This window comes from Leuciscus leuciscus (genome assembly GCF_965113295.1).
Source record: "Leuciscus leuciscus genome assembly, chromosome: 3".
Lineage (NCBI taxonomy): Eukaryota > Metazoa > Chordata > Actinopteri > Cypriniformes > Leuciscidae > Leuciscus > Leuciscus leuciscus.
Window position 1 is genome coordinate 48,057,699 of NC_138727.1, and position 25,227 is coordinate 48,082,925.

At 41.4% G+C, this 25,227-nt stretch overlaps 1 protein-coding gene across 1 annotated transcript in view; it reads left to right on the forward strand.

Moving 5' to 3' along the window:
* The first annotated feature begins 16,651 nt into the window (after positions 1 to 16,651).
* Positions 16,652 to 25,227, forward strand: part of LOC309495751 (cadherin EGF LAG seven-pass G-type receptor 1-like) — a 57,693-nt gene continuing 49,117 nt past the window's right edge. Inside the window, exons 1-11 of the mRNA XM_082165588.1 lie at positions 16,652 to 16,812; positions 17,346 to 17,414; positions 19,115 to 19,278; positions 20,373 to 20,417; positions 20,511 to 20,600; positions 20,691 to 20,780; positions 21,046 to 21,153; positions 21,438 to 21,551; positions 21,634 to 21,727; positions 22,026 to 22,138; positions 22,236 to 22,409. Of these exons, the coding sequence (XP_082021714.1) occupies positions 16,746 to 16,812; positions 17,346 to 17,414; positions 19,115 to 19,278; positions 20,373 to 20,417; positions 20,511 to 20,600; positions 20,691 to 20,780; positions 21,046 to 21,153; positions 21,438 to 21,551; positions 21,634 to 21,727; positions 22,026 to 22,138; positions 22,236 to 22,409 (1,128 nt within the window). The 5' untranslated portion in view covers positions 16,652 to 16,745. The remainder of the gene's footprint in view (positions 16,813 to 17,345; positions 17,415 to 19,114; positions 19,279 to 20,372; positions 20,418 to 20,510; positions 20,601 to 20,690; positions 20,781 to 21,045; positions 21,154 to 21,437; positions 21,552 to 21,633; positions 21,728 to 22,025; positions 22,139 to 22,235; positions 22,410 to 25,227) is intronic.

The following is a 25,227-nucleotide window of genomic DNA, read 5'->3' on the forward strand; positions in this document are numbered from 1 at the left end:
TTCTGTCGGGCAGCCGTCCGACAGCTGTGAACCTACTCGAGTCAGCAGAGCCAGAGGCCGAGCCAGGCCCGGAGACACGGCCCGAAGACGCGGTGGAAGATGCGGCGGGAAATGCGGCGGAAGACGCTGTGGCGCCGTCAACATCAGCGCCGTCACAGAAGGACAAACTGATGGAAGAACAGCAGCCAGCCAGAAGTGAGCCCAATATCGTTTTGCAGCAGGAGCCTCTAGACCCAGAAAGGTTATTAACAAGCTACCCATCTGATCCTGCAAAGTGGGACCAAATTAATGACAGGATGCGTGAGTACTTTGCACTAAACCATCCCTGTCAAAATATTGGAGATTTCTCTGCATCACAGAGGAAATATGGAGACATTAACCGAAGCTTAACCAAGGAACATTTCTTTAGAAAAAAGCTAAATGGAGAAACCCTGTCAAGAAAATGGTTAGTGTACTCACCGTCTACTGGCACTGTATTCTGTTACTGCTGCAAGTTGTTCAGTATAAGAGACAAACAATTTGTCACTGGATTTAATGACTGGAAAAACTGTGCTAATCGCTTGCATGAACATGAGAATAGTATGGATCATCGTACTGCTGTGCTGAGTCTATCATCACTTGGAAATAAAAATGCACGCATAGATTCAAACATAGTACAGCAACAGGAGTCTGAGAGAGCATACTGGCTCAACATTTTGAAACGTATAGTGGCAACTATTCAGTTTCTTTCTTCACGAGGACTGCCCTTCCGTGGGGACGATGAGTTAGTAGGATCACCCCACAATGGGAACTTTTTGGGCTGCTTGGAGTTAATTAGTCGCTTTGATCCACTTCTGTCAGAGCATCTAGCCAGATATGGAAACAAGGGCAGGGGATATACCAGTTACCTGTCCTCTACAGTTTGTGATGAGTTTATTCAGCTGATGGCTGAGAAAGTTCTGCGTGCCATTGTAAAAGAAGTTAAAGATGGCAAGTATTTCTCCATCATTGTGGACTCAAAACCTGACGTCACACATGTTGATCAGCTTGCTTTGATAATTCGCTATGTCCTGAAGAAAAGTGGTGAGCCTGTCGAGAGATTTTTGGAGTTCATACCACTACATGGTCATACTACAGAACACATGGAGGAAACACTCAAATCTGAGTTAAAAGAACTGGACATTGATTTGATGGACTGTCGTGGGCAGAGCTACGACAATGCTAGTAACATGGCAGGGAAATATTCTGGACTCCAAGCAAGAATAAAAATAAAAATCCTAATGCTGACTTCATACCATGTTCTGCACATTCTCTTAATTTAGTTGGTGCATGTGCAGCAGAATGTTGCCTAGAAGCAGTTTCATTTTTTGGCTTCATTCAAAATCTCTACAACTTCTTCTCAGCTTCAACTCGGCGGTGGGAGATTTTAACAGCCCATCTCACAAAATGTGAGCGAGGTCTGACACTGAAGAGCCTTTCCGGCACAAGGTGGTCTGCAAGAGCTGATGCAACAAAAGCTCTGAGATTTGGCTACAAAGCTATACAGGATGCTTTGAACGAAATCAAAGTTGACCATGGAACCCCCAGAGCTGCTCAGTATGAGGCGAGTCAATAAATAACAGTGATGGAAACCCTTGAAACTGCAGTTATGACAGTACTGTGGGATGAACTGCTGAGAAGAATCAATTTAACCAGCAAAGCATTGCAACAGGTACAAATTGATGTATGTACTGTTCCTATTCTGTACAGTTCACTCATAGAATACATAGGACAGGCCAGAAATGATTTCGATGTCTATGAAGCAGAGGCCAAGACTCCCACAGCGACAGAGGGATACAAAGCAGATAGCCCAAGGAGACGAGTGAAGAAAGTTATGTTTGATGAGTCTGCAGGTCCAGAGGTGCGGCGCTCAGACCGTGAAGCATTCTTGATTGACACATATTATGGCTTCATTTACACTGCAGGTCTTGATGCCCAAATCCGATTTGCTGACTATATACGATTTTTTTGACGTCCAGCTTACATCATCTTTTAAAAGTGACCCGTATCCGATTTTTGCATTTACACTATACACTGCCAAAACTACCAAATGTAGACGTTCTGACCCGGAAAAGTAAGTAAAACAGCACGAAATGCAATGGATGCAGATGCAAATAAAATTATCCAGTGTTTTGCTTTCCACAATATTTTGAAAAGTCAGCAAAAAAGTCAGCAAAACATTGGTCTCGTACGGCGGAGAAAAAAGAGGAGAGCCCTTGTTGCAGCCTGGGCGAATTTAGCGATGATCGCTGTAACATCGGTTCAAAGGGAGGTTTGGATGCGGCAAAGGACTCAAGACTGGTGGGATCGCGTTGTTGGATATAATAAGTCATGTGATCTCAGTTGGTGGTGTCCACCTGAGTTGACGTCACTTTTTTAATGACGTACGACTCACATTTACTGGGGAATATCCGATTTTTCTGCTTACATGGCACACGCAAATGCACGTATCCGATTCATATCCGATTTATTACCACATATGAGTGAGGCCTGAATCTGATCTGAGAAAATCGGAATCCATGCGTTTTTTTCTTGCTTACACGTTCAACCGGTCATATCCGATCTGTGCCACATGAGAGGAAAAAATCGGAATTGGGTCACTTGAACCATGCAGTGTAAATGGGGCCTATGTCATCTGTGACTGCTTGTCACAAGAATTGAAACAACGCAAAGACGCATACAAAAACGTGGAGGAGAAATTTGGTTTCCTTACTAAAACGAAATCTAAAACGAAATCAATGAACATTGAACAAATCCGTGCAGCCACAGAAAAGCTGAAGAAAATATACCCCCAGGATCTTGAGGAGGACTTTACAGCAGAGTTTTGCCAGTTCATCTCAATGGTAAAAGATGAAGAATCAGTCATGGCCATGTACAAGAAGTTCCTAGAGCTAGGCTTGAGGGATGCTTTCCCTAATGTGGACATTTGCCTTCGCATGTATCTGACATTACCGATTGCAAACTGTTCAGGAGAAAGATAATTTTCTTTGTTGAAACGAGTAAAAACATACCGGAGAGCAACAGTAACAGAAAAAAAAACTGAATGCCTTTGCCCTGTTGGCAATTGAAAATGGATTCACAACTGCCCTGGATTTTGAAGACATCATCGAGGACTTCACCTCATCAAAACTCAGGAGAAAGCATCTGTAAATGTAAGTTTTCCATTTAAACATCTAAATCTGAATAAGTAAAGTGAATATTAAAATCAAATGTAAGATGCATATAAATTAAATTGATAATATAGGGCTATACTTTCTACTATAATGAAATGAAATATGAGAAACAAACCAAGTATATTCAAATCTCAAACAGCTGTCTTATGTATACATTTTATTATTTCTCCACAAGATTGTGATGATGCCGTCAAGACGTGTTTCTGCTGTGATGGAGGCCTGTGATGCTGGAAGGCTGAAGATTATCCCTGAGTGGAGCATGCTAAATGGTTTCCTTAGTAAGTGTTGCTGGTTTTATTTTATTTATTTTTTTTCATTTTTTTTTTCAAATATTTTTATTAATTTTCAAATAATAACAAACATAACAAAAAAAAACGAAACATGTATCACTCACACACACATTCACATAATCAGAGACCTGCACCTATCAGAGATAAAGTAAAACAACATTTCCGTGTCAAGTTTTAAGTTACAAGAAAATCTAATTCAAAATGATAATAAAAGATAAAAACAAATGTAAAAACCAAATGTAAAAAAATAAATAAAAAAATAAAAGAATAATGGCATGGCCCTACTTTACATATAATATAATAATCATGTATGGCTCCCATAATTGTACAAAGTCCTTTATTTTACCCTTGGAGATATAAGTCAGCCTTTCCAGTCCAATGCACTCTGAAAGTTCTTTTATCCAATGTTTTATAGAAGGTGCTTCCATGCTCTTCCAGTTCAAAGCAATGGCTCTTCTGGCATGTAACAATCCAAAGTCCAATAGTCTAGTGTGTTTCTTTGTTTGTGAGAAACCTGTAGGATATATTCCCAGTACACAAAGTTTGGCACAAAGTGGTATTTTAAGATTAAACAGTTCTGACAAACAGTTTATGACATCCTTCCAGAACTTCTGTATATCAGAACATTCCCATAGACAGTGAATTAGAGTTCCTTTATAATTTTGGCATTTTGTACATATATCAGGAATATTGCTAGACATATGATTGAGTTTTTCAGGTGTTATATAAACCCTTGTCAACCATTTATACTGTAATAATTTAAGCCGCGTGTTTATGATTTGTTTTTGTGCCTTTAAACATGCTTCAGTCCATTCAAATTCCTCTATTTCTTCTTGAATGTCTTTCCTCCATGCGTTTAATTTGTCTACAGCAGACTCTTTAGAGTTAGACATTATTAAATTATAATATTTTGACAATTGGCCCTTTTCACCTCTTTTTCCAATTATTTATTTTTGAAGGCAGATTAGTGCAATCCACGTGAGAGAACTTAACATTAAAGTTCAATAAAAAATTGTTTTGACATTCTGCTAAATATATATATATTTCTCTACTTGTGTGATTACAGGTGGCAATAGCATCAGAGGGAGAAGCCCTGACTGTGCCTCCCTATACTGCAGGGACAACCTTGCAGTCTTATGGAAAATATTTGCAGCAATTCCTTTCTTCCTGCCCCCAGCTCAAAATTAAAATTGAAAAAATGAAGGCAGCAAACAAGCTGTTACCTTTAAAAAATAAATGTAGGTGTTAATTGTTTTTATTAAATACTTAATCCTTAAATTGATGTTCTTTTGTTGAATTGTTCGTTCGTTGTTTGTTGTTTTTACAGTTTCTTGTTGTTCTTTTAAAATTGTTCGGATAAATATTTTTGTTTTAAATAAACTTGTTTTGGGTTAAATTAAGGTCTTTCTACTATGCTTTTAAATTTGTATTTTATTTCTTTGTTGATAACTTTGGCTGAAGTTAGGTTTATCTGCACCATTACTTTAATATTAAACTTACCCTAGAACTATACAAAACAAGGGTGTTGATGCCATTCAAATCAACACCAGAATCAACACTTTTTAACTCTGATAAATTAACACCATAAAACAACTCTAAACTACACTGGATATTTTGCTGTGCACTTGGATAGCGCACATTTATCTAGGTTAGCATTAGAGCAAGCAGACTTGTAAAGTTTCTACTACTTACATGTTTCAAGTAATAAGCCATATTTGAGGTCGATTAATGAGAGGCGAATGTTTGGATTTCCTGCCATTAACGATCTGTCCTTTAGAGCTGCGTGATTTCACCACTTCCTGTGGAGTTTTTTTTCCGCCGAACTGACTAATACAATCTTCGTTGACTAAGCCTCTTCTAGTCGACTAACGATTAGTCGACTATAGGGGGCAGTTCTAGTCTTGATTATGACATATTTATAGCCCTTATCTATATGTGCATGACATCGCACATCCAGCGATGTGACTATTTTGCGGATACACACATCGCGATATCGATGCTAAAACGTTATATCGTGCTGCCCTAATCATGACTACTATATTACTAGAGATGGAGAAAAATCCTACTCCAGTAAGTAAATGTGTCTGTGTCCCCAAAAATGTTGGGACTCAAAAGCGCTTCCTTCCACGTTTTCTGGTGAGCATCGTTAATTTTTACCACACATGCGCGCCAGTTATGTGCATCCATGGATATAGACAACTCCTGTATTGCAGATATGCTGTCCGAAGCAAGCATGTCAACCAACTCAGTGATTTATGTAATATAAACACAGCTCGCAACTATTCCCTGAATAGAATGGGAACATAATGTGAAAACTAAAAACAAAATCACCTCATGAATGAGCGTTTTGTTTTGCTGTTTTTCTTCCTTTCTTTCTTCTCTTTTTTTACACTATCATGACGGAATGAGCCAACGATGGCTCTGTAATGTCCAGATTATAAAATCGAACAAAAATGTGAAGCGAAGCCTAACTTGTTGCCGCACAAATGTCTTGAACTGAATTCCCTTAAGTAGTGTCCATGAGGAAGATGTAAATGTACCCTTCCGGAGGACCGAGACTCATTCTATTATAACCTAATATAAATGAACCAACAAAGCATGAACTTCACTAACCCGCTTCATGGACAAAAGAGCCAATAATAAAGCAACCTTTAGCGAAAGGAGCTTTAAATCAATACTCAGATGGGCTCAAAAGGGGTCTAAGAACCACTGTTTAAAACCCTGTTCAGAGGCCGCATACCTCTCATAAACCTGCATACGAGAGGATGTTGACATAGGCTACGTTCACACTGCAGGCTGAAATGACCCAATTCCGATTTTTTTGCCCCTATGCGACCTGTATCTGATCTTTTCATGGCAGTCTGAACGACACAGATCCGATCTTTTCAAATGCGACCCAGGCCACTTGGGTATGTGGTCCCAAATCCGATACATATCCGATCTTTTGAAATGCGACTTCAGTCTGAACGGCCAGGTCGCATGTATCCGACCCGCACGTCATTGATACACGAAAAACGTCATCATTCTGCGTTGAAGTAGTCGTCGGTTTGAAAACGGACTGCATATTCGTCGAGCTGAGGTAAATCTGCCGAACGGGTCGACCTCGACGAGCCCGTTAATTAAAAAAAAAATAATAAAAGCCCACGGCCATTATATATACGTTATGTTAACTTATTTGTGCTGAATCTGATATTAGATAGGTCAGCGGCTGCTGTCTGGCTCTTGTGTAACGGTCGCTGCGCGCGCTCGTGTGTGTGTGTGTGTGTGTGAGAGAGAGAATCACAGTTTAGCTACTTCCGCAAACAACAAGTGACGTCGTTGACCGTTGAGTACTCTTCTGCGCATGCGGGTCACTTCTGGGTCATTTCACGTTCACACAGGAGATCACAAAAGGTCGCATTTAATTGGAAATGTGAACGGCCTTGCAAAAAAATCGATTTTTTTCAAAAAATCGGAATTGAGCATTAAGCCCTGCAGTGTGAACGTAGCCTTAGGCTACGTTCACACTGCAGGCTGAAACGACCCAATTCCGATTTTTTTGCCCCTATGCGACCTGTATCTGATCTTTTCAAATGCGACCCAGGCCACTTGGGTATGTGGTCCCAAATCCGATACATATCCGATCTTTTGAAATGCGACTTCAGTCTGAACGGCCAGGTCGCATGTATCCGACCCGCACGTCATTGATACGCGAAAAACGTCATAATTCTGCGTTGAAGTAGTCGTCGGTTTGAAAATGGACTGCATATTCGTCGAGCTGAGGTAAATCTGCCGAACGGGTCGACCTCGACGAGCCCGTTAATTAAAAATAAATAAATAAAAGCCCACGGCCATTATATATACGTTATGTTAACTTATTTGTGCTGAATCTGATATTAGATAGGTCAGCGGCTGCTGTCTGGCTCTTGTGTAACGGTCGCTGCGCGCGCTCGTGTGTGTGTGTGTGTGTGAGAAAATCACAGTTAAAGTTTAGCTACTTCCGCAAACAACAAGTGACGTCGTTGACCGTTGAGTAGTCTTCTGCGCATGCGGGTCACTTCTGGGTCATTTCACATTCACACAGGAGATCACAAATGGTCGCATTTAATTGGAAATGTGAACGGCCTTGCAAAAAATTCGAATTTTTTCAAAAAATTGGAATTGAGCATTAAGCCCTGCAGTGTGAACGTAGCCTTAAAGTGTCTCTGTCAATCCCCACACGGCACACAGAAATCGCGGCAAGATATACCTTTATTGTAGAAAAGGATCTGCCCTTGTCTGAAAACTCCTGCAGAAAGCATAAGACATCCACAACCAGACGCACTCCATTGCTCAAACACATTCCATTTCCATTCATGAAACACAAGCACTTTTGTATTTCTCTCTCTGCTTGCTGCCACGACGGAGCACAGAGCAGCATATCGTCCATATAAGCTGACACTCTGAGACCCACTTTTCTCAGCAGTGTCTGAGCTAATACAAAACATTTGCTGAACATTCTCGGGACTAATGAGTATATGAATAACAATTCCCATGTTCTAATCTTTAATTATATAAAATAATCAGCATAACATAATAATAATAATAATTAAAGCTGCAAGCAGCATTTATCGGGGTTCAAGCAGTTAAGGCCTTTAAGGCCTTTAAGCACACAAGTATCAAAAGACATTAAGTTTTATTAAGCAAGCATTTAACAACTGCCATCATAGATGAAAAAGTCAATTTACAGCCAATACAGGCAGTTTACCATAGGAAATATATGGTTTTAAAGCGTTTTTACAGTTATAGCACCTTTTTGCTATAAGTCTTCTTATAGTCTTGCCTGATCTCCACCACTTATATTAGTAGTACTCAAAGTGTGCCCATATATATGTGTCAGATTTGTTGTAAATATGTAATTTTGATAAGGAGTTTAGACAATTAAATTCAGTGGCGTAACGAGCCAACACCGGATCCTTAAGTATGATTAACAAGGCGGGCTCCTTGATGACGCAATTGATGACATTGATGACGCAATGTCCACGAGTAGGCTACCATGAATAGGGCAGGATATGATCATACACAGCATATAAGAGATGAGATGACTAACAAAATCAGGAGTAGCCTACGCTCACCAAAAACAAAACAAAAAAAACAACAACAAAAAACACTGGTGACAGCGCACCATAACACATTGTTAGGCCTAGGTCCAAATACATAAAAAAGATGCTCTCTTAAATTATAGCGGGATTTTCCAAGCTTTCCTTTGTGCAACTGCAAAGTTGTCGATTAGATTAAGATTGTGCGCACAGGCATTCTCAATTGACCCTTCGCAGGGAGTTTTGATTGACAGGCGATCTGACTAATCATAATCCGCCATTTTGTCCAACAAAGCAGTCAGGAGAGTTAGTAGATTAACATTGGAGGATTTAAATTTGAAAAACAAAGTGTACTGATGTCTTAGCACTTTAAAACAACATTCCTTTTATGTTCATTCATGTTTATTTTAATGCTATAAATTAACTAGAAGGAAGAGATGATCAGTTCACAAGCAGCTTTAACTGAGCCTCGAGTCTACAGCGATCTGTCAGACACATTAAAGAGTCACAAAACGGTATTTATTGTTTAAATGTCTCTAAAAAATTACTTTTCTCTGATCCGCAATGTATTTTTCACTGCGTGAGAACTTGGTGTGGTGTGAGAGTGGCGTCGCTTGTCAGACATAGCAACAGTAACTAAAGTGGGCGGGTCTTTGCGAACGGTCATTGACAGTATGGACGGGGATTCGCCAGTCCCAATTCAAAACAAATTTCATCACAATCCATCATTGTTCGTTTCAAACATGTGAGAGCATCAAAATGATCCATGGGTGAAATTGACTGGATTTAATTTATTTTTTTGTCAGTTCCTATCATAATTTTAACATTTTGCCGTTATTGTTTAGCTATTTGTCACGGGGTGACAAATAAGCCCGGGACTATCCCTGCTAGAGAAATGTCCCCGCTGAGATTTGGGAAGCGAAACACCGTCCCAAAGCCTGGGTGAGTGCCTGTCGCTATGGTAACCTAGTGGCGGATTGACGGCAGGTGTGGGTAATTTGCGCTGAGCGTTTGAATGGGGCCACACTAGCTCATGAGAGTATAAAAAGTCAGAGGAAGAGAAAGTGAGGGTTGGTTCTTCCCCGCGGGGGTTGTGAGAGAGAGAGGCACGAGCAGAGGGGGACACGACGAGAATGAGAGGTGAGACGGGCAGCACGTGAGCGGCCGTGGCCGCGGTCGCGGCGGGAGGCCGCGGGAGAGAGAGGACGAGAGAGACAGATGAGAGAGACAGATGAGAGAGCCAGAGAAAACTTCGGCTGGATTGCGGGTGGAAGCCTTGGTACACTGAGTCTGTTGAATTGCAGTTTTATTGTGGAAATGAGCACGAGTGAAACCTTACAGTGTGTGGTGGAAATGTGAGTTGGGAATTATTTCTGCTGTTCACTCGCAATCACAGCTGTCCATTCCTCTCTCTGTCTGAGTCCAGTGAAGAGCCTGCTAATGCTGTGAGTTACACGTGTCCATTCCTCCCTCTGTCTGAGTCCAGTGAAGAGCCTGCTAATGCTTGAAGAGCCTGCTAATGCTGTGAGTTACACGTGTCCATTCCTCCCTCTGTCTGAGTCCAGTGAAGAGCCTGCTAATGCTGTGAGTTACCCGTGTCTATTCCTCTCTCCGTCTGAGTCCAGTGAAGAGCCTGCTAATGCTGTGAGTTACACGTGTCCATTCCTCCCTCTGTCTGAGTCCAGTGAAGAGCCTGCTAATGCTTGAAGAGCCTGCTAATGCTGTGAGTTACACGTGTCCATTCCTCCCTCTGTCTGAGTCCAGTGAAGAGCCTGCTAATGCTGTGAGTTACCCGTGTCTATTCCTCTCTCTGTCTGAGTCCAGTGAAGAGCCTGCTAATGCTTGAAGAGCCTGCTAATGCTTGAAGAGCCTGCTAATGCTGTGAGTTACACGTGTCTATTCCTCCCTCTGTCTGAGTCCAGAGAAGAGCCTGCTAATGCTTGAAGAACCGGCTAATGCCGGAAGGGCCTGCTAATGCTGGAAGAGCCTGCTGATGCTGGAAGAGCCCGTTAATGCTGGAAGAGCCTGGGGCTGGTGGGGAGCCGGCTGATGCCGGAGGGGCCTGCTGATGCTGGAGGAGCCTGCTGATGCTGGAAGAGCCCGTTAGTGTTGGAAGAGCCTGAGGCTAGTGAAGAACCGGCTAATGCCGGAAGGGCCTGCTAATGCTGAAGGAGCCTGCTGATGCTGGAAGAGCCCGTTAATGCTGGAAGAGCCTGCTGATGCTGGAAGAGCCTGTTAATGCTGGAAGAGCCTGAGGCTAGTGAAGAGCCGGCTAACGCTGGAAGGGCCTGCTGATACTGGAAGAGCCTGCTGATGCTAGAGCCGGCTAATGCCGGAAGGGCCTGCTAATGCTGGAAGAGCCTGCTGATGCTGGAAGAGCCTGTTAATGCTGGAAGAGCCTGAGGCTAGTGAAGAGCCGGCTGATGCTGGAAGAGCCTGCTGATGCTGGAAGAACCTGCTCCCGAAGAAAAGAGGATGTGGAAGGGACTTTATATTGTTTTTATTATTTAATAAAGAATATTTATTTTTAATTCTGTGTCTGCCTCCTTTGTGTCCACGGTCAGCTCCTCAGGGGCGGCACGCGGGCGGAGGGGTGGGCGGCCCGCTGGCGCTCCACCCCGACCTGTGACATAAAATGGCGTAGTCGGCAGGATGCCGCCCTGAGTTGAGCAACCGTGGGCCGAAGGTATGGCGACCAGTTTTTTTTCCTTTTTTTTGTTGTTTATTTTTGTTTTGTTTCTTTTTTTTTGTTTTTCTCTTCCCTTTTCTTCGGCGTCCCGCTCCAGGGACTGGAGCGGATTGGTGGGGGGGTATGTCACGGGGTGACAAATAAGCCCGGGACTATCCCTGCTAGAGAAATGTCCCCGCTGAGATTTGGGAAGCGAAACACCGTCCCAAAGCCTGGGTGAGTGCCTGTCGCTATGGTAACCTAGTGGCGGATTGACGGCAGGTGTGGGTAATTTGCGCTGAGCGTTTGAATGGGGCCACACTAGCTCATGAGAGTATAAAAAGTCAGAGGAAGAGAAAGTGAGGGTTGGTTCTTCCCCGCGGGGGTTGTGAGAGAGAGAGGCACGAGCAGAGGGGGACACGACGAGAATGAGAGGTGAGACGGGCAGCACGTGAGCGGCCGTGGCCGCGGTCGCGGCGGGAGGCCGCGGGAGAGAGAGGACGAGAGAGACAGATGAGAGAGACAGATGAGAGAGCCAGAGAAAACTTCGGCTGGATTGCGGGTGGAAGCCTTGGTACACTGAGTCTGTTGAATTGCAGTTTTATTGTGGAAATGAGCACGAGTGAAACCTTACAGTGTGTGGTGGAAATGTGAGTTGGGAATTATTTCTGCTGTTCACTCGCAATCACAGCTGTCCATTCCTCTCTCTGTCTGAGTCCAGTGAAGAGCCTGCTAATGCTGTGAGTTACACGTGTCCATTCCTCCCTCTGTCTGAGTCCAGTGAAGAGCCTGCTAATGCTTGAAGAGCCTGCTAATGCTGTGAGTTACACGTGTCCATTCCTCCCTCTGTCTGAGTCCAGTGAAGAGCCTGCTAATGCTGTGAGTTACCCGTGTCTATTCCTCTCTCTGTCTGAGTCCAGTGAAGAGCCTGCTAATGCTGTGAGTTACACGTGTCCATTCCTCCCTCTGTCTGAGTCCAGTGAAGAGCCTGCTAATGCTTGAAGAGCCTGCTAATGCTGTGAGTTACACGTGTCCATTCCTCCCTCTGTCTGAGTCCAGTGAAGAGCCTGCTAATGCTGTGAGTTACCCGTGTCTATTCCTCTCTCTGTCTGAGTCCAGTGAAGAGCCTGCTAATGCTTGAAGAGCCTGCTAATGCTTGAAGAGCCTGCTAATGCTGTGAGTTACACGTGTCTATTCCTCCCTCTGTCTGAGTCCAGAGAAGAGCCTGCTAATGCTTGAAGAACCGGCTAATGCCGGAAGGGCCTGCTAATGCTGGAAGAGCCTGCTGATGCTGGAAGAGCCCGTTAATGCTGGAAGAGCCTGGGGCTGGTGGGGAGCCGGCTGATGCCGGAGGGGCCTGCTGATGCTGGAGGAGCCTGCTGATGCTGGAAGAGCCCGTTAGTGTTGGAAGAGCCTGAGGCTAGTGAAGAACCGGCTAATGCCGGAAGGGCCTGCTAATGCTGGAGGAGCCTGCTGATGCTGGAAGAGCCCGTTAATGCTGGAAGAGCCTGCTGATGCTGGAAGAGCCTGTTAATGCTGGAAGAGCCTGAGGCTAGTGAAGAGCCGGCTAACGCTGGAAGGGCCTGCTGATACTGGAAGAGCCTGCTGATGCTAGAGCCGGCTAATGCCGGAAGGGCCTGCTAATGCTGGAAGAGCCTGCTGATGCTGGAAGAGCCTGTTAATGCTGGAAGAGCCTGAGGCTAGTGAAGAGCCGGCTGATGCTGGAAGAGCCTGCTGATGCTGGAAGAACCTGCTCCCGAAGAAAAGAGGATGTGGAAGGGACTTTATATTGTTTTTATTATTTAATAAAGAATATTTATTTTTAATTCTGTGTCTGCCTCCTTTGTGTCCACGGTCAGCTCCTCAGGGGCGGCACGCGGGCGGAGGGGTGGGCGGCCCGCTGGCGCTCCACCCCGACCTGTGACATTTACTAGGGGTGTAACGATTCGTTTTAACAACGATTCGATTTGTATCGCGATTCGTGGTTGTCGATGCGATTCAAGGACGATATTGGATCATTTAGAACGATCCGATCCGAAACGATTCAGTGACTTGAGATCGATTCAGTGACTTTTTTGCCAAAAATTCTTGTAAGGGAATCAGGTATAAGGAATAAAGTAGGACTGCACGATTATGACAAAAATTATAACTGTCGATTATTCCCTTGAATTTGTAATTGTGATTATTAATTACGATTATCACAACATTGAATGATGTTTTGAATAGTTTGGCCATGGGACCCACATTTCCCCATGGTCATCAAGCCGCGACCCACCTTTTTAGGAATTATATAAGCCTATTATAATACATTTGTTTACACAAAAATTGTTGACTCACAAGTTATGTCCCCCTTTACTTAACATACAAAATAAAATTTTAAGAATATTTCAAATACTGATAAACAGTAGGCACTGCGAGGTTAAGCTATATAGCAGTCCCAAACTAGTTTTTGTTAATACAATCTTGGTATGAGCCACCACAGTCATATAAAAATATACAAAATAACCATTAAGTGGCATTTTGTTATGTTAACAACAACAGTTAGGCTACCAAGGTGATACACAATACTTAGAAGAACTGGTAAAGAAACATGGAAACTGCTCCTGATAAATAGCAACACACATGACGTACCAATAACGTAATTTATGGGTATTTTACTTTTATTTCTTAACTTACTAATTTACGACGTTGCATTCTCGTGTCTTTTGCGCTTTAGTGAAGTGATACAGCGCGCGCTGGCGCATTTGCGCGTGCAGTTGAAGAGTGCGCGCTCCTGCAGTATAGCGGTTTGGTATTGTTGGTATTGTTGGACTCGGCAAGGATTCAGGAGTCTTAGGAGGTCACTCCTGTGAATAAAACACGGGCTGGAAACTTCTAAGGCTCCTTCAAGGCATTGTGCCAATGACGTATACTGAGTTTTTTGAGATACACCAATGTTCTCATCGACTATCATGGCACCCTGGACAAAGACACTGCGTGCCAATTTTCAGTAGACTAACGGTTGGGTGCGCTTATAGCTATTTTCATGATTTTTTCACTATTATAGCGCTACCAAATGGCCAATTGTCACGATTTTTTTCATGTCAACTCAGATTGAGCTTATGAACATGTGTCCCAAGTTTAGCAAAAATATCTCTTTCCGCTCACAAGTTATAACCATTTTATAGCGCCACCAAGTGGCCAATTGTCGTGATTTTTTTTCACGTGACCTCAGAATGAGCTCATGAACATGTGTCCCAAGTTTTGCGAAAATATCTCTTTCCATTCACAAGTTATAACCGTTTTATAGTGCCACCTAGTGGCCAATTGTTGCGATTTTTTTCAAGTGATCTCAGATTGAGCTCAGGAAGAAGTGTCCCAAGTTTAGCAAAAAAATCTCTTTCCGTTCACAATTTATAACCGTTTTAGTAAAAGTGGCCCTGGTGCCATCAAATATTTTGGTTCCCCTTATCGACCGTTAATTGAAATTTAGAATTTTTTGGATGATTATTGATTGTCAGACTCCAGAGAATATTCTTGCAGTGGTTTGGTTCCGATCGGGCCAAAAACCTAGGAGAAGTTCGCAAAAATAGGTTTTTCAAAAAAATGCAATTTACTCGAAATTGGCGCCGGGCGAGCAAATCGGAGATAGCCATTTTGTCCGCCTTGAGCCAAGGATTCCAACGATATAAGACACTTGATCCTGGGACAAACGGTCTAAGAGTTATGAGCGATTTAGTACTTTTGGTTGCTGTAGCGCCACCTATGGGCCAATTGGGGTCATACTCTGATAGGTTGTCCCCAAATTGAGGCCTACCATCTGGCCAGGTTTCACGTCCCTAGGCCTTACGGTTTGTCCTGCACGATGCGTTTTACGAATCCTTACAATTACAATAGGGTTTCAGCATTTCATGCTTGAACCCCTAATAAGAATGAAGGCTTTTTGCCAGTTATAGCGCCACCTATGGTCCGATCTCCATGAAACTCTGCATGCTTCCTCACCATGTTCTGACACATATGCTCATCAATTTTTGTGAAGTTCTGAGTTTTCATTTGGGATTTATAGGCTTTTTAGTGTATTTTGCCACGCCCCTTTTCTAAATGACCCTGTTACAGCCACCCAAATGCAAAAGTTCAACTTTTTTTCGATAATTATTGATCTAGAGAGTCCAGAGAATTGTCCTAGACTGGTTTGGTTCCGATCGGGCCAAAAACCAGGGACTAGTTCGCAAAAGTAGGTTTTGGACAAAATCCGACATAGCAGAAAATTTTCCCTGCCTACATCCAAATCGGAGATAGCCATTTTGTCCGCCTTGAGCCAAGGATTCCAACGATATAAGACACTTGATCCTGGGACAAACGGTCTAAGAGTTATGAGCGATTTAGTACTTTTGGTTGCTGTAGCGCCACCTATGGGCCAATTGGGGTCATACTCTGATAGGTTGTCCCCAAATTGAGGCCTACCATCTGGCCAGGTTTCACGTCTCTAGGCCTTACGGTTTGTCCTGCACGATGCGTTTTACGAATCCTTACAATTACAATAGGGTTTCAGCATTTCATGCTTGAACCCCTAATGATAATCTTTCATAAATTTATGTACAGTGTTTTTTGTGTGTGTTCTTTGATTTGTTCTGTAATGTCACTAAAATGCTTCTGTAATAAATATAACGCTGGTTCTGTTAAACAAGGCTCATATAACTATAAGCAGTGATAAGTGTCAGGGTTATGTTCTGTGTTGTCTTTTTTTTTCATTTGTGAAATCAGATTTGTTTGTTTTTTAATAATAGGAGTTACCGAGCAGTGCAGGGTGTGAATTATTCATTATTGTCAAGTATGTTGACTTGCAGGCCAAAGTCCAGCATTAAGGTATTTAGAAAATGGCAATGGATAAGGGGTTATTAAGGAAGGAATAATGTTACAGTCATTATTGAAAAATAAACTTTGACAGGATGATCACTTCCTCAACATGATCTTGTATCATATTTTTTTGTTTTAACGAGCGATTGACTGTTCAATATTCTTCTCATTACCTGCACCCACTTACTACATAAGTAAATAAATGAATGTGAAATATTGATTTGAGTTGAAATTATTCCGTTATGTGACAGGAAAGAGTGTGAAGTGATACAAGAGGCATGAGTACAGTGTATGAGATCGGTTGCCAGAAGCAACAGCCAAATATACAGCTCAGAATGTTGTGACTGACCAATCAGAATCAAGTATTCCAGAGAGACATATCATAATAAACAAGAATAGACCTGGATGACTGAAACCTTTTCATGAGGAGGAATGGTAGAACAAGATCTAGTAAAGGTAATAACAACGTATATCGGTTTAAAATCTCAGATATCCTCTGATGAACTCATAACATGAAACTACTTCCAGAAAATCCCTCCCACATCACTCCTTATTATTGGCCCCAATGAAGCACCTTTGATACTTACACCAGAGACCATAACTGTTTATGATATACAACAAAGAAGAGAAATTCATCAAGGAATATTCATTCTCTTCCCTGCCAGCCTTCATAATACAGGACTGACAGTGAATTACGGAAAAGATGGATTTATTCTCTATTTTATTTATTTTAGCTTGTCTTCATGTCCACAGTGCTAGGAGTGCTATTGGTAAGTCAAAATGCATTCATAACCAGCTGAAGTATAAATTTTAAATTCAAACATGTGGATGTGAGGCCTAACTTACTTTAATAAGATATATTTACTATATATATATTTAGTTTTATCTATTATCTATTTTATCTACCGTTAAAAAAATTTTTTTTTACAGGACAACAGTATGAAGTAAAATGCTTATCAGGATTTAATAGGAAACCACTTTATTCAGTAATATGCGTTTAATATTCAAGTGAAATGATTTTAGATGTGCAGTTAAGTGCAGTTAAGAAGTGCAAAAAGTTTGAACATTGGAGTAATGTTCATTTTCCAATCATAAATCAGAATGACAACTGTCTGTTCACTTTGTCACCAGCATAATGAAAATAATAAAGAACATTTTAAATTCATCTTAAAACTGTAAGCTCGTTTAAATTGTTATACATATTGTTTTTACATATTGTGTGATTTAGTGTATTTTGTGCTGCCATATTCAATCTTAAAGCTGTTTGTTAAGTCCTCAAACCAATGACTTGTTTCTGTTTAAGGTACTTCACCTATAAACTGTGCAACTGGAAGCAATAGCAGAGTAGGGGAAATCCAGGAGGGATATGAAGGTGAGAAATGTCCACAATATTAGATGCGTATTTTCACATTTGCAAGCAACAAAAAAAAAAAAAAATCAGGAGCAAAAATGTAATTACTTTATTTCAATGTAAATGATATTGGTATTGATTTGTATTGAAACAGCTCAAATAAAATAATCAGTGTTGGGAAGGTTACTTTGGAAATGTAACAAGTTACCCTATTTAAAATGTAATAAGTAGTGTAACTATTTAAATTACTTTATTAAAGTAATGTAACGGATTACATTTGATTACTTTTCTAATTTCCAGCACTGGTATGCATTTTCATCACTCACCATGGTGACAGAGCCTAAAGAACCAATCAAAAGCATCAGAATAGTATCGCTTTACTAAACGGCCTTTAAATAGCAGGAGACATTGTGCACATCAAAAACAGGCAACGCAACAAATTAATATAATTCAACATACAGACCCTTTCCAAAAAATTGTAATATCATGGAAAAGTTTTTTTCTTTCCATATTTCCATTCAAAACTTTAAACTTCCATAGATTATAGATTCAGGGCCCACAACTTAAACGATTTCAAGTATTTAGTTGTTTATTTGTACATAGTTTGTGCTTCCAGCTCATAAAACCCACGAAAACAGGATTTCATAAAATTAGAATATTACATGAAATCACACAGTAATTACACAGTGATACCATGGTCATTGAACCAGGTTTTGGTTATTTTGGCAGTGTGGGCAGGTGCAAATCCTGCTGGAAAATGAAGTCAGCATCTCCATAAAGCTTGTCTGCTGAAGTGCTCTGAAAATGTCCTGGTAGACGGCTGCGTTGAGTGGACAGCACAGTGGACCAACACCAGCCGATGACATGGCTCCCAAAACCAACACAGACTGTGGAAACTTCACACTGGACTTCAAGCATCTTGGATTGTGTGCCTCTCCATTCTTCCTCCAGACTCTGGGACCTTGGTTTCCAAATGAGATGCAAAATTTGCTCTCATCAGAAAAGAGGACTTTGGTCCACTGTGCTTTATTAACTCCAGAGTCAACGCAGCCGTCTACCAGGACATTTTCAGAGCACTTCATGCTTCCTTCATTTTCCAGCAGGATTTGCACCTGCCCACACTGCCAAAATAACCAAAACCTGGTTCAATGACCATTACTGTGTAATTACTGTGTGATTTCATGTAATATTCAAATTTTTTGAAATCCTGTTTTCGTGGGTTTTATGAGCTGGAAGCCCAAATTATGTACAAATAAACAACTAAATACTTGAAATCGTTTAAGTTGTGGGCCCTGAATCTATAATCTATGGAAGTTTAACGTTTTGAATGGAATTATGGAAATAAATAAACTTTTCCATGATATTCAAATTTTTTGGAAAGGGTCTGTATGCTAGCTTTTTACAGAACATATTCAGATGTAACCCTCTTTGAAATCGTTAACATTTTCTCATGTAACTGTAATTTAATTACACATTTTTCAACTGTAACTGAAACCGGTTAGTTACATTTATTTTGTAATTAAATTACATAACTCAGTTACATGTAACTAGTTACTCCCCAACAGTAAAAATAATTGATATTTGATATAAAAAAAAAAAAACAGTGGTCATTTAAAATGCCTTTGCTTGTGAATATTACAATAATGCAAGAACAATTCTGGCATTATCTAGCATTTATGTTTAGATTGTGTGTCAGAATGTGTATTTGATCTGGCCTACAGGAGATGTAGAGATTATCACTAATATTGGACCTGATGATCATCTGGTGCTGGAGTCATATATCTTTCCCATTGGTGTAACATTTCTGGAGCTGGTTTACTCTAATGGAGACTCAACCGCTACTGTACGAACCATCAAACCTCTGGATGCTGATGTACTAAAGGAGGTTTGTCCCTCACTGATCCACATATATGTATATATACACACTGAAAAAAAAGAATTTATCAGTTCAGGTTAGAAAATGTACTTCATGTGGTAACATCTAAAATAACTGGTTTTATTGAAATAAATTATTTAAGATTACTGATTATAACTGAATTCGTTTGATGTAATCTTTTTTGTTTTATGATGAATGTCCTTTTCCACCTTGATGTAAATACACTCCAAACATGTATTCATTACCCTTTCTTTACACACAATTTAATTTAGTTTAATTTACATTATTTATTACATTTTTGTTTGTCCAACCTAATTTAAAAATTAATTTACTGAAGCTTAATTTTCAATGAAGTCGTGCCATTCATCATTATACACAATGTATATAATGAACCACTAAGTAAAGACAGGGCTCACTCAGTAGGCTACTGAGTCTGACAGTGCTATACAAAGCTCAATGAGTTCCCACAAGCACTACTCTTCAGCACAATGGTAACTGCAACATTCAAAAACAGAAACTCCTCGAAATGTCCATCATAACTGAACATTAAACATTAACATAAACTACCAACATCTTCCCCTTTACTGAAAAGCACATAAAATAACACTTAATCCCTAAATTTCTTCTTTGTCCTTCAAAGCAGATGTCCTGTAGCTGACACGAGTCACGACTCTATACTGCCCTCTATAGGTCGGGTGTAGTCGCAGTGCGCATGCGTGTCGAATGTGTCCATCCTGAGCTTTATTGGAGATTGTATATTTGGTCAATGTAACTCAATTAAGTTAAAACAGTATTCCCTGGTTTTATGTTACATAAACCTGATTGAATTAAGTTACAACAACAGAATTAGAATTTATAGGTAGAATCTGTAGAAATACCTCCTTAAAGCAACAACTGCACGTTCACTTTTCATAGTATATATACAGTATATAATTCTATTTTCTCCATTTTAATACCTTTAATGGAATTTAAGCTTATCAATAAAAAATAAAAAATAAAAAAAACAATAGGAAACTAGGCATAGTTAATTGTATTACATTTATTTTTTTAATTTCATAAAGAAACGAAGTGCCACATGTCTCTTTGTGTTTTATTTCTTCTAGTCAGGAGGGATTTTGTATTATTCACTCACTTGCCCAAACCCGTCGGTAAGTTTAAACAAAAACATTATCAAATTATTTAATAAGACAAAATATTCATCACATAAACCTTCACTATAAAGTCTTCATTCTCCATTTCAGCTGAAAAACATCAGGACGTTAGAAGTTCAGGATATCAATGACAATCCTCCGATCTTCCAGAGTAAAACATACAGCGCCACAGTGTTAGAGGTGTGTGTAAAGTCACATCTTTATACAGCAGAAGTGTGTTTGGTCACTCAGAGACTCACATCTCTTTGTAAACTGTGTCTTTTGCTCCAGACGACAGCTGTGGGTTCAGATGTGCTCATGGTGAAGGCTGAAGATGCAGATGTTTCTCCAGAAAACAGCAATATTATATATTCTATACTGGTGAGTCATGAATGATTCTCATATTTTTTATATAATATCATACTAGGCTTCCACAAAACTGCATTACTGGTATCAGGCACTAGTTTCAACAGGACTTTCAATCAATTATAGTATTTAATCGTACCTACTCTCATGGGTTTGTTAATAGTTTTTATTCATACAGATTCTTTTAAAGGAAAGGAAACTAAATAATATATAATTAGTCAGTAGCACAGCTTGTGTCCATGAATTTCATTCTAATTCATCACTTTCCTTCTTTAAACAGCCTCCAGCACCAGATGATTTTGAAGTAAGAGGTGACGGTAACATCAGGTTGAAACAACGTCTGAACTACAACAATGCTCAACAGTACATCTTCACTGTGCAAGCTAAAGTAAAGACAAACTCTCTGACATCCTACTAACCTCCACATCACTTTGATCAATAAACTTCAATGAATTGCTTTGTTAGTTTATTCTTTAAAGGAATAATTCACACCAACTCTGTCATCGTGTACTCACTCGTGGAACACAAAATATTTAGCAGAATGCCCAAGCTGCTTTTTCCATAAAAGTAGATGAGGACCAAAAACAAATGACATAATTTTCACTTTTGAATAAACATTTGTAATATGTTGATTTTTTTTGTTGTTGATTTTTTTGATTTTTTTTTTTGCAGGATATAGGAGATCTCAATGACACCACAACAGTTACAATAACAGTTGAAGATTTTGACAATCTTAACCCTTATTTTGATCACAGTCTCTACAAGGCATCCATTGAGGAAAATCAGGTAAATAACATCATGATCAATATTTAAACGCATGTCTGATCAAACAAATGAAACCCTCCATGTCTTTTCTGTCCATGCACAGGTAGGACAGTTTTCAGACATCACTCCTGAGGCCATAAAAGCTCAAGATGGCGACGCAGGCATCAACGAGCCTGTACTTTACAGCATAACAGCAGGTGCTGTAAACAGAAGATTTACAACACACTTACATGACATGTGTCCTAATCTAAATAACCTCCTCCTCCTGTTTCAAATAAAGTTTCTCTGTAGATGTGCGAGAGCTAGAGGTGAAACACTGATTTAAAATCTGATAATATAGAAAATTCCACCAAACTATAGTCAAGCACAGTAATTGTGATAAAACAAGCACTTTACACTGCTAATAACACACTTCTATTTGAATAAAGAAAAGTACTCATATTCTATATTAAATTTCTGATAATAACACAGCATATATCCACATTTCTGTTCTAGTCTTTCCAAATGAATATCAGAGCTACTTTGAAATTAATCAAAACAGTGGAGTCATTTCTGTGACAACGGCACTAGACAGAGAGAAAATCGACCAGATAACTGTTCACATACAGGTATCAGACGTTTCTGAAGACTTTCATGAAAACCATTAGGCTGATGTTATGAATCGGAAGAGATTTTATTTTCTATTCATGATTTCCTTATAAATAGGCAACTCAGAAGGATGATGCCAGTAAGACGGCTAACGCTGTGGTGGTCGTCACCACTGAGGATGTGAATGACAACCCTCCGAAATTTGACCAGGATGAGTACACCGTATCTATTCTGGAAAATTCACCACCGGATCAGTTGGTGCTTCAGACTAGAGTCACTGATCTAGACCTGGTACTGTTCCTGAAAATATCTCTGTCTTTTTTTAAAGTAATATAATTATTGTGAGATTCAAGGTGTGCTGTATTGTGAATAAGTCACAGCTGAAGGCGTCCTTATTCACAATACAGCCCGTCTCGAGTACCTTATTGCTTTTTTAAAAAGGTTACCACACAATAGAAGTATTAAAAAACAAAAATGCATATATTAATGTAAAAAAAATTGAAGTAAATTCATTAAATGCTATCCTTCCGCTAAAAAACAGTTCCTGACAGTGACAGTAAAAGGCAAGAGAATGTTGTAAAATGCCTCATCTTGTGGAGCTCGAATATAAACTGAAAATAGGAACTGTTCTCATCCGCTGTCATTTTTAAACACCATATATAATATCTTCTCAAACACATCATGCTTATCTCTCAGCATGAGAAAACATCTGTTTTCTGTCTTTTAGTTTAAAACAGACCGATTCGCTGCACAGTGTGAGTTTTCAGATATCATAACAGTGTAAATTGATGGACATACAGTACCATACCTGAAACAGAAAACGTACTCGGTTACTAACGTAACCTCGGTTCTCTCTAGAGAGGAAACGAGTACTGCGTAATATCTTACGCTAGGGGAAATCTCTTTTCCGCGAGATACTGAAGCCAAAAAATTATCCTTAATTTTGAAATAATGTAAAACGCGTTGCGGCAGCATGCAGACATAGGCGAGACAGCTCGCGCGCCTATTGGCTGCCCTGCGGCAACTGCAGCAGCCTATCGATAAGGCCCTACCGAAACGGGCGTGGCCTGGGGCTATAAATATAGCATCGAAAGGCTAGCTTACCGGTTTTTCATCGCCGGAGCGAACCGGAGCGTGCGCAGGCACGGCAAGATACGCAGTACTCGTTTCCTCTCTAGAGAGAACCGAGGTTACGTTAGTAACCGAGTACGTTCTCTTACGAGAGGTACTCTCGTACTGCGTAATATCTTACGCTAGGGGAAACAGTGTAAAACGCCGTGCATGCTATGATCCAGCACCAAAGTCCCAAGGGCAGGTGCCCGGGCTCATGTAGTACATGATCATAAGTGACTCACAGAGAGCCCAGGAAGAGTGGCTAGAATAGCATCATTCCTGTAATGCAGCATCCTATAAGAACAGTTATAGTGATGGTATTTACTCAGTCAGGGCGACCCCGGCCTGGACTGATGAATATAGTGGGTCTTACACATTGCCCATAGAGCTGCGCGATCTAAACGAGCGTTGCTCGCGCTATTTCGGTATTCTGGGCCGGACGTACTCGGGGCAGACAGTACCGTTTTTTAGACTGAAAGCAGCTTAGCTTGCAGAGCGGGAACCTCTAGGTTATAAAACCTTATAAATGTAGACGGGGAGGCCCAGCCTGCCGCCATACAGATATCTTGCAAGGCAATCCCACTAGACCAAGCCCACGACGAGGCCACGCCTCTCGTGGAGTGCGCTCTGACACCTAATGGGCACTGCAAGCCCTTAGAGGTGTAAGCCAGCGCTATAGCATCGACTATCCATCTGGATAGGCTCTGTTTCGAAACGGCGAGTCCCTTAGAACGTCCGTAGAGTGAAACAAAGAGCTGCTCCGTCTGTCTGAAAACAGACGTGCGGGACACATAAGCCCTTAGCGCCCTGACTGGGCAAAGGAAGCTGGCGTCCTTCTCCTCGTTAGAGACCGGCAGGGCAGACAGGGAAATTACCTGGGCCCTGAACGGTGTATTGAGGGATTTAGGGACGTACCCGTGCCTTGGTTTGAGTATGACTTTCGAGTCATTTGGCCCAAACTCCATACACGTCGCGCTCACTGAGAGCGCTTGTAAGTCCCCTATGCACTTCACTGAAGCGAGAGCCAGAAGAAACACCGTTTTGAAAGACAAGTGTTTGATATCTACTGACTGGATAGGCTCAAATGGGGCACCTTTCATGGCCTCCAAGACCGTAGAAAGGTCCCATATGGGGACTGAGGGAGGTCTGGGAGGATTTAACCTCTTAGCTCCTCTAAGGAACCGAATGACCAGATCGTTCCTTCCTAGTGACTGACCAAGCGTTGGTTTGGAAAAAGCTGCTATAGCCGCCACATAGACTTTGAGCGTGGATGGGGCTCTGCCTTCATCCAGTAGCTCTTGTAGGAAGGAGAGAACCTCCGTCACTCCACAGTCCAGGGGTGAAAAGCCGCGTGCTGTGCACCAGCTGGAGAACACTGACCATTTTGAGGAATAGAGCCGTCTCGTAGAGGGAGCTCTAGCCTGCATGATCGTGTTTAACACTCCCTCTGGGATATCAGAGGGTACCCGTTGATGGCCCACGCATGTAGGGACCAAAGCTCCGGGCGAGGATGCCAGATCGAGCCCCTGGCTTGAGAGAGGAGGTCCCTCCTCACTGGTATTGGCCATGGGGCAGTGCTCGTCAGCTGCATAAGAACTGGGAACCAAGCCTGGTTCTTCCAGAACGGAGCAACCAGTAACACTGAGCATCTGCTTTCCCTGATCCGCTCTAATACCTGAGGTAGGAGCGTGATGGGGGGAAAGGCATAGAGCGGGCAGCGGGGCCAGACGTGGGCCAGCGCATCCCTGCTCTTTGAGAAAAATTCCGGGCAGTGAGCGTTTTCTTGAGACGCAAACAGGTCTATCTTTGCTCTGCCGAATGTCTGCCACAGCAGTTGGACTGTCTGCGGATGCAGTGACCATTCTCCTGCTGGAACATTGTTCCTCGACAGTCTGTCTGGTCCCACATTCAGGTGGCCAGGCACATGCGCTGCTCTGAGCGAGCGCAAATTGTGCTGAGCCCATACCAGGAGGCGTTTCGCTAACCTGTATAGGTT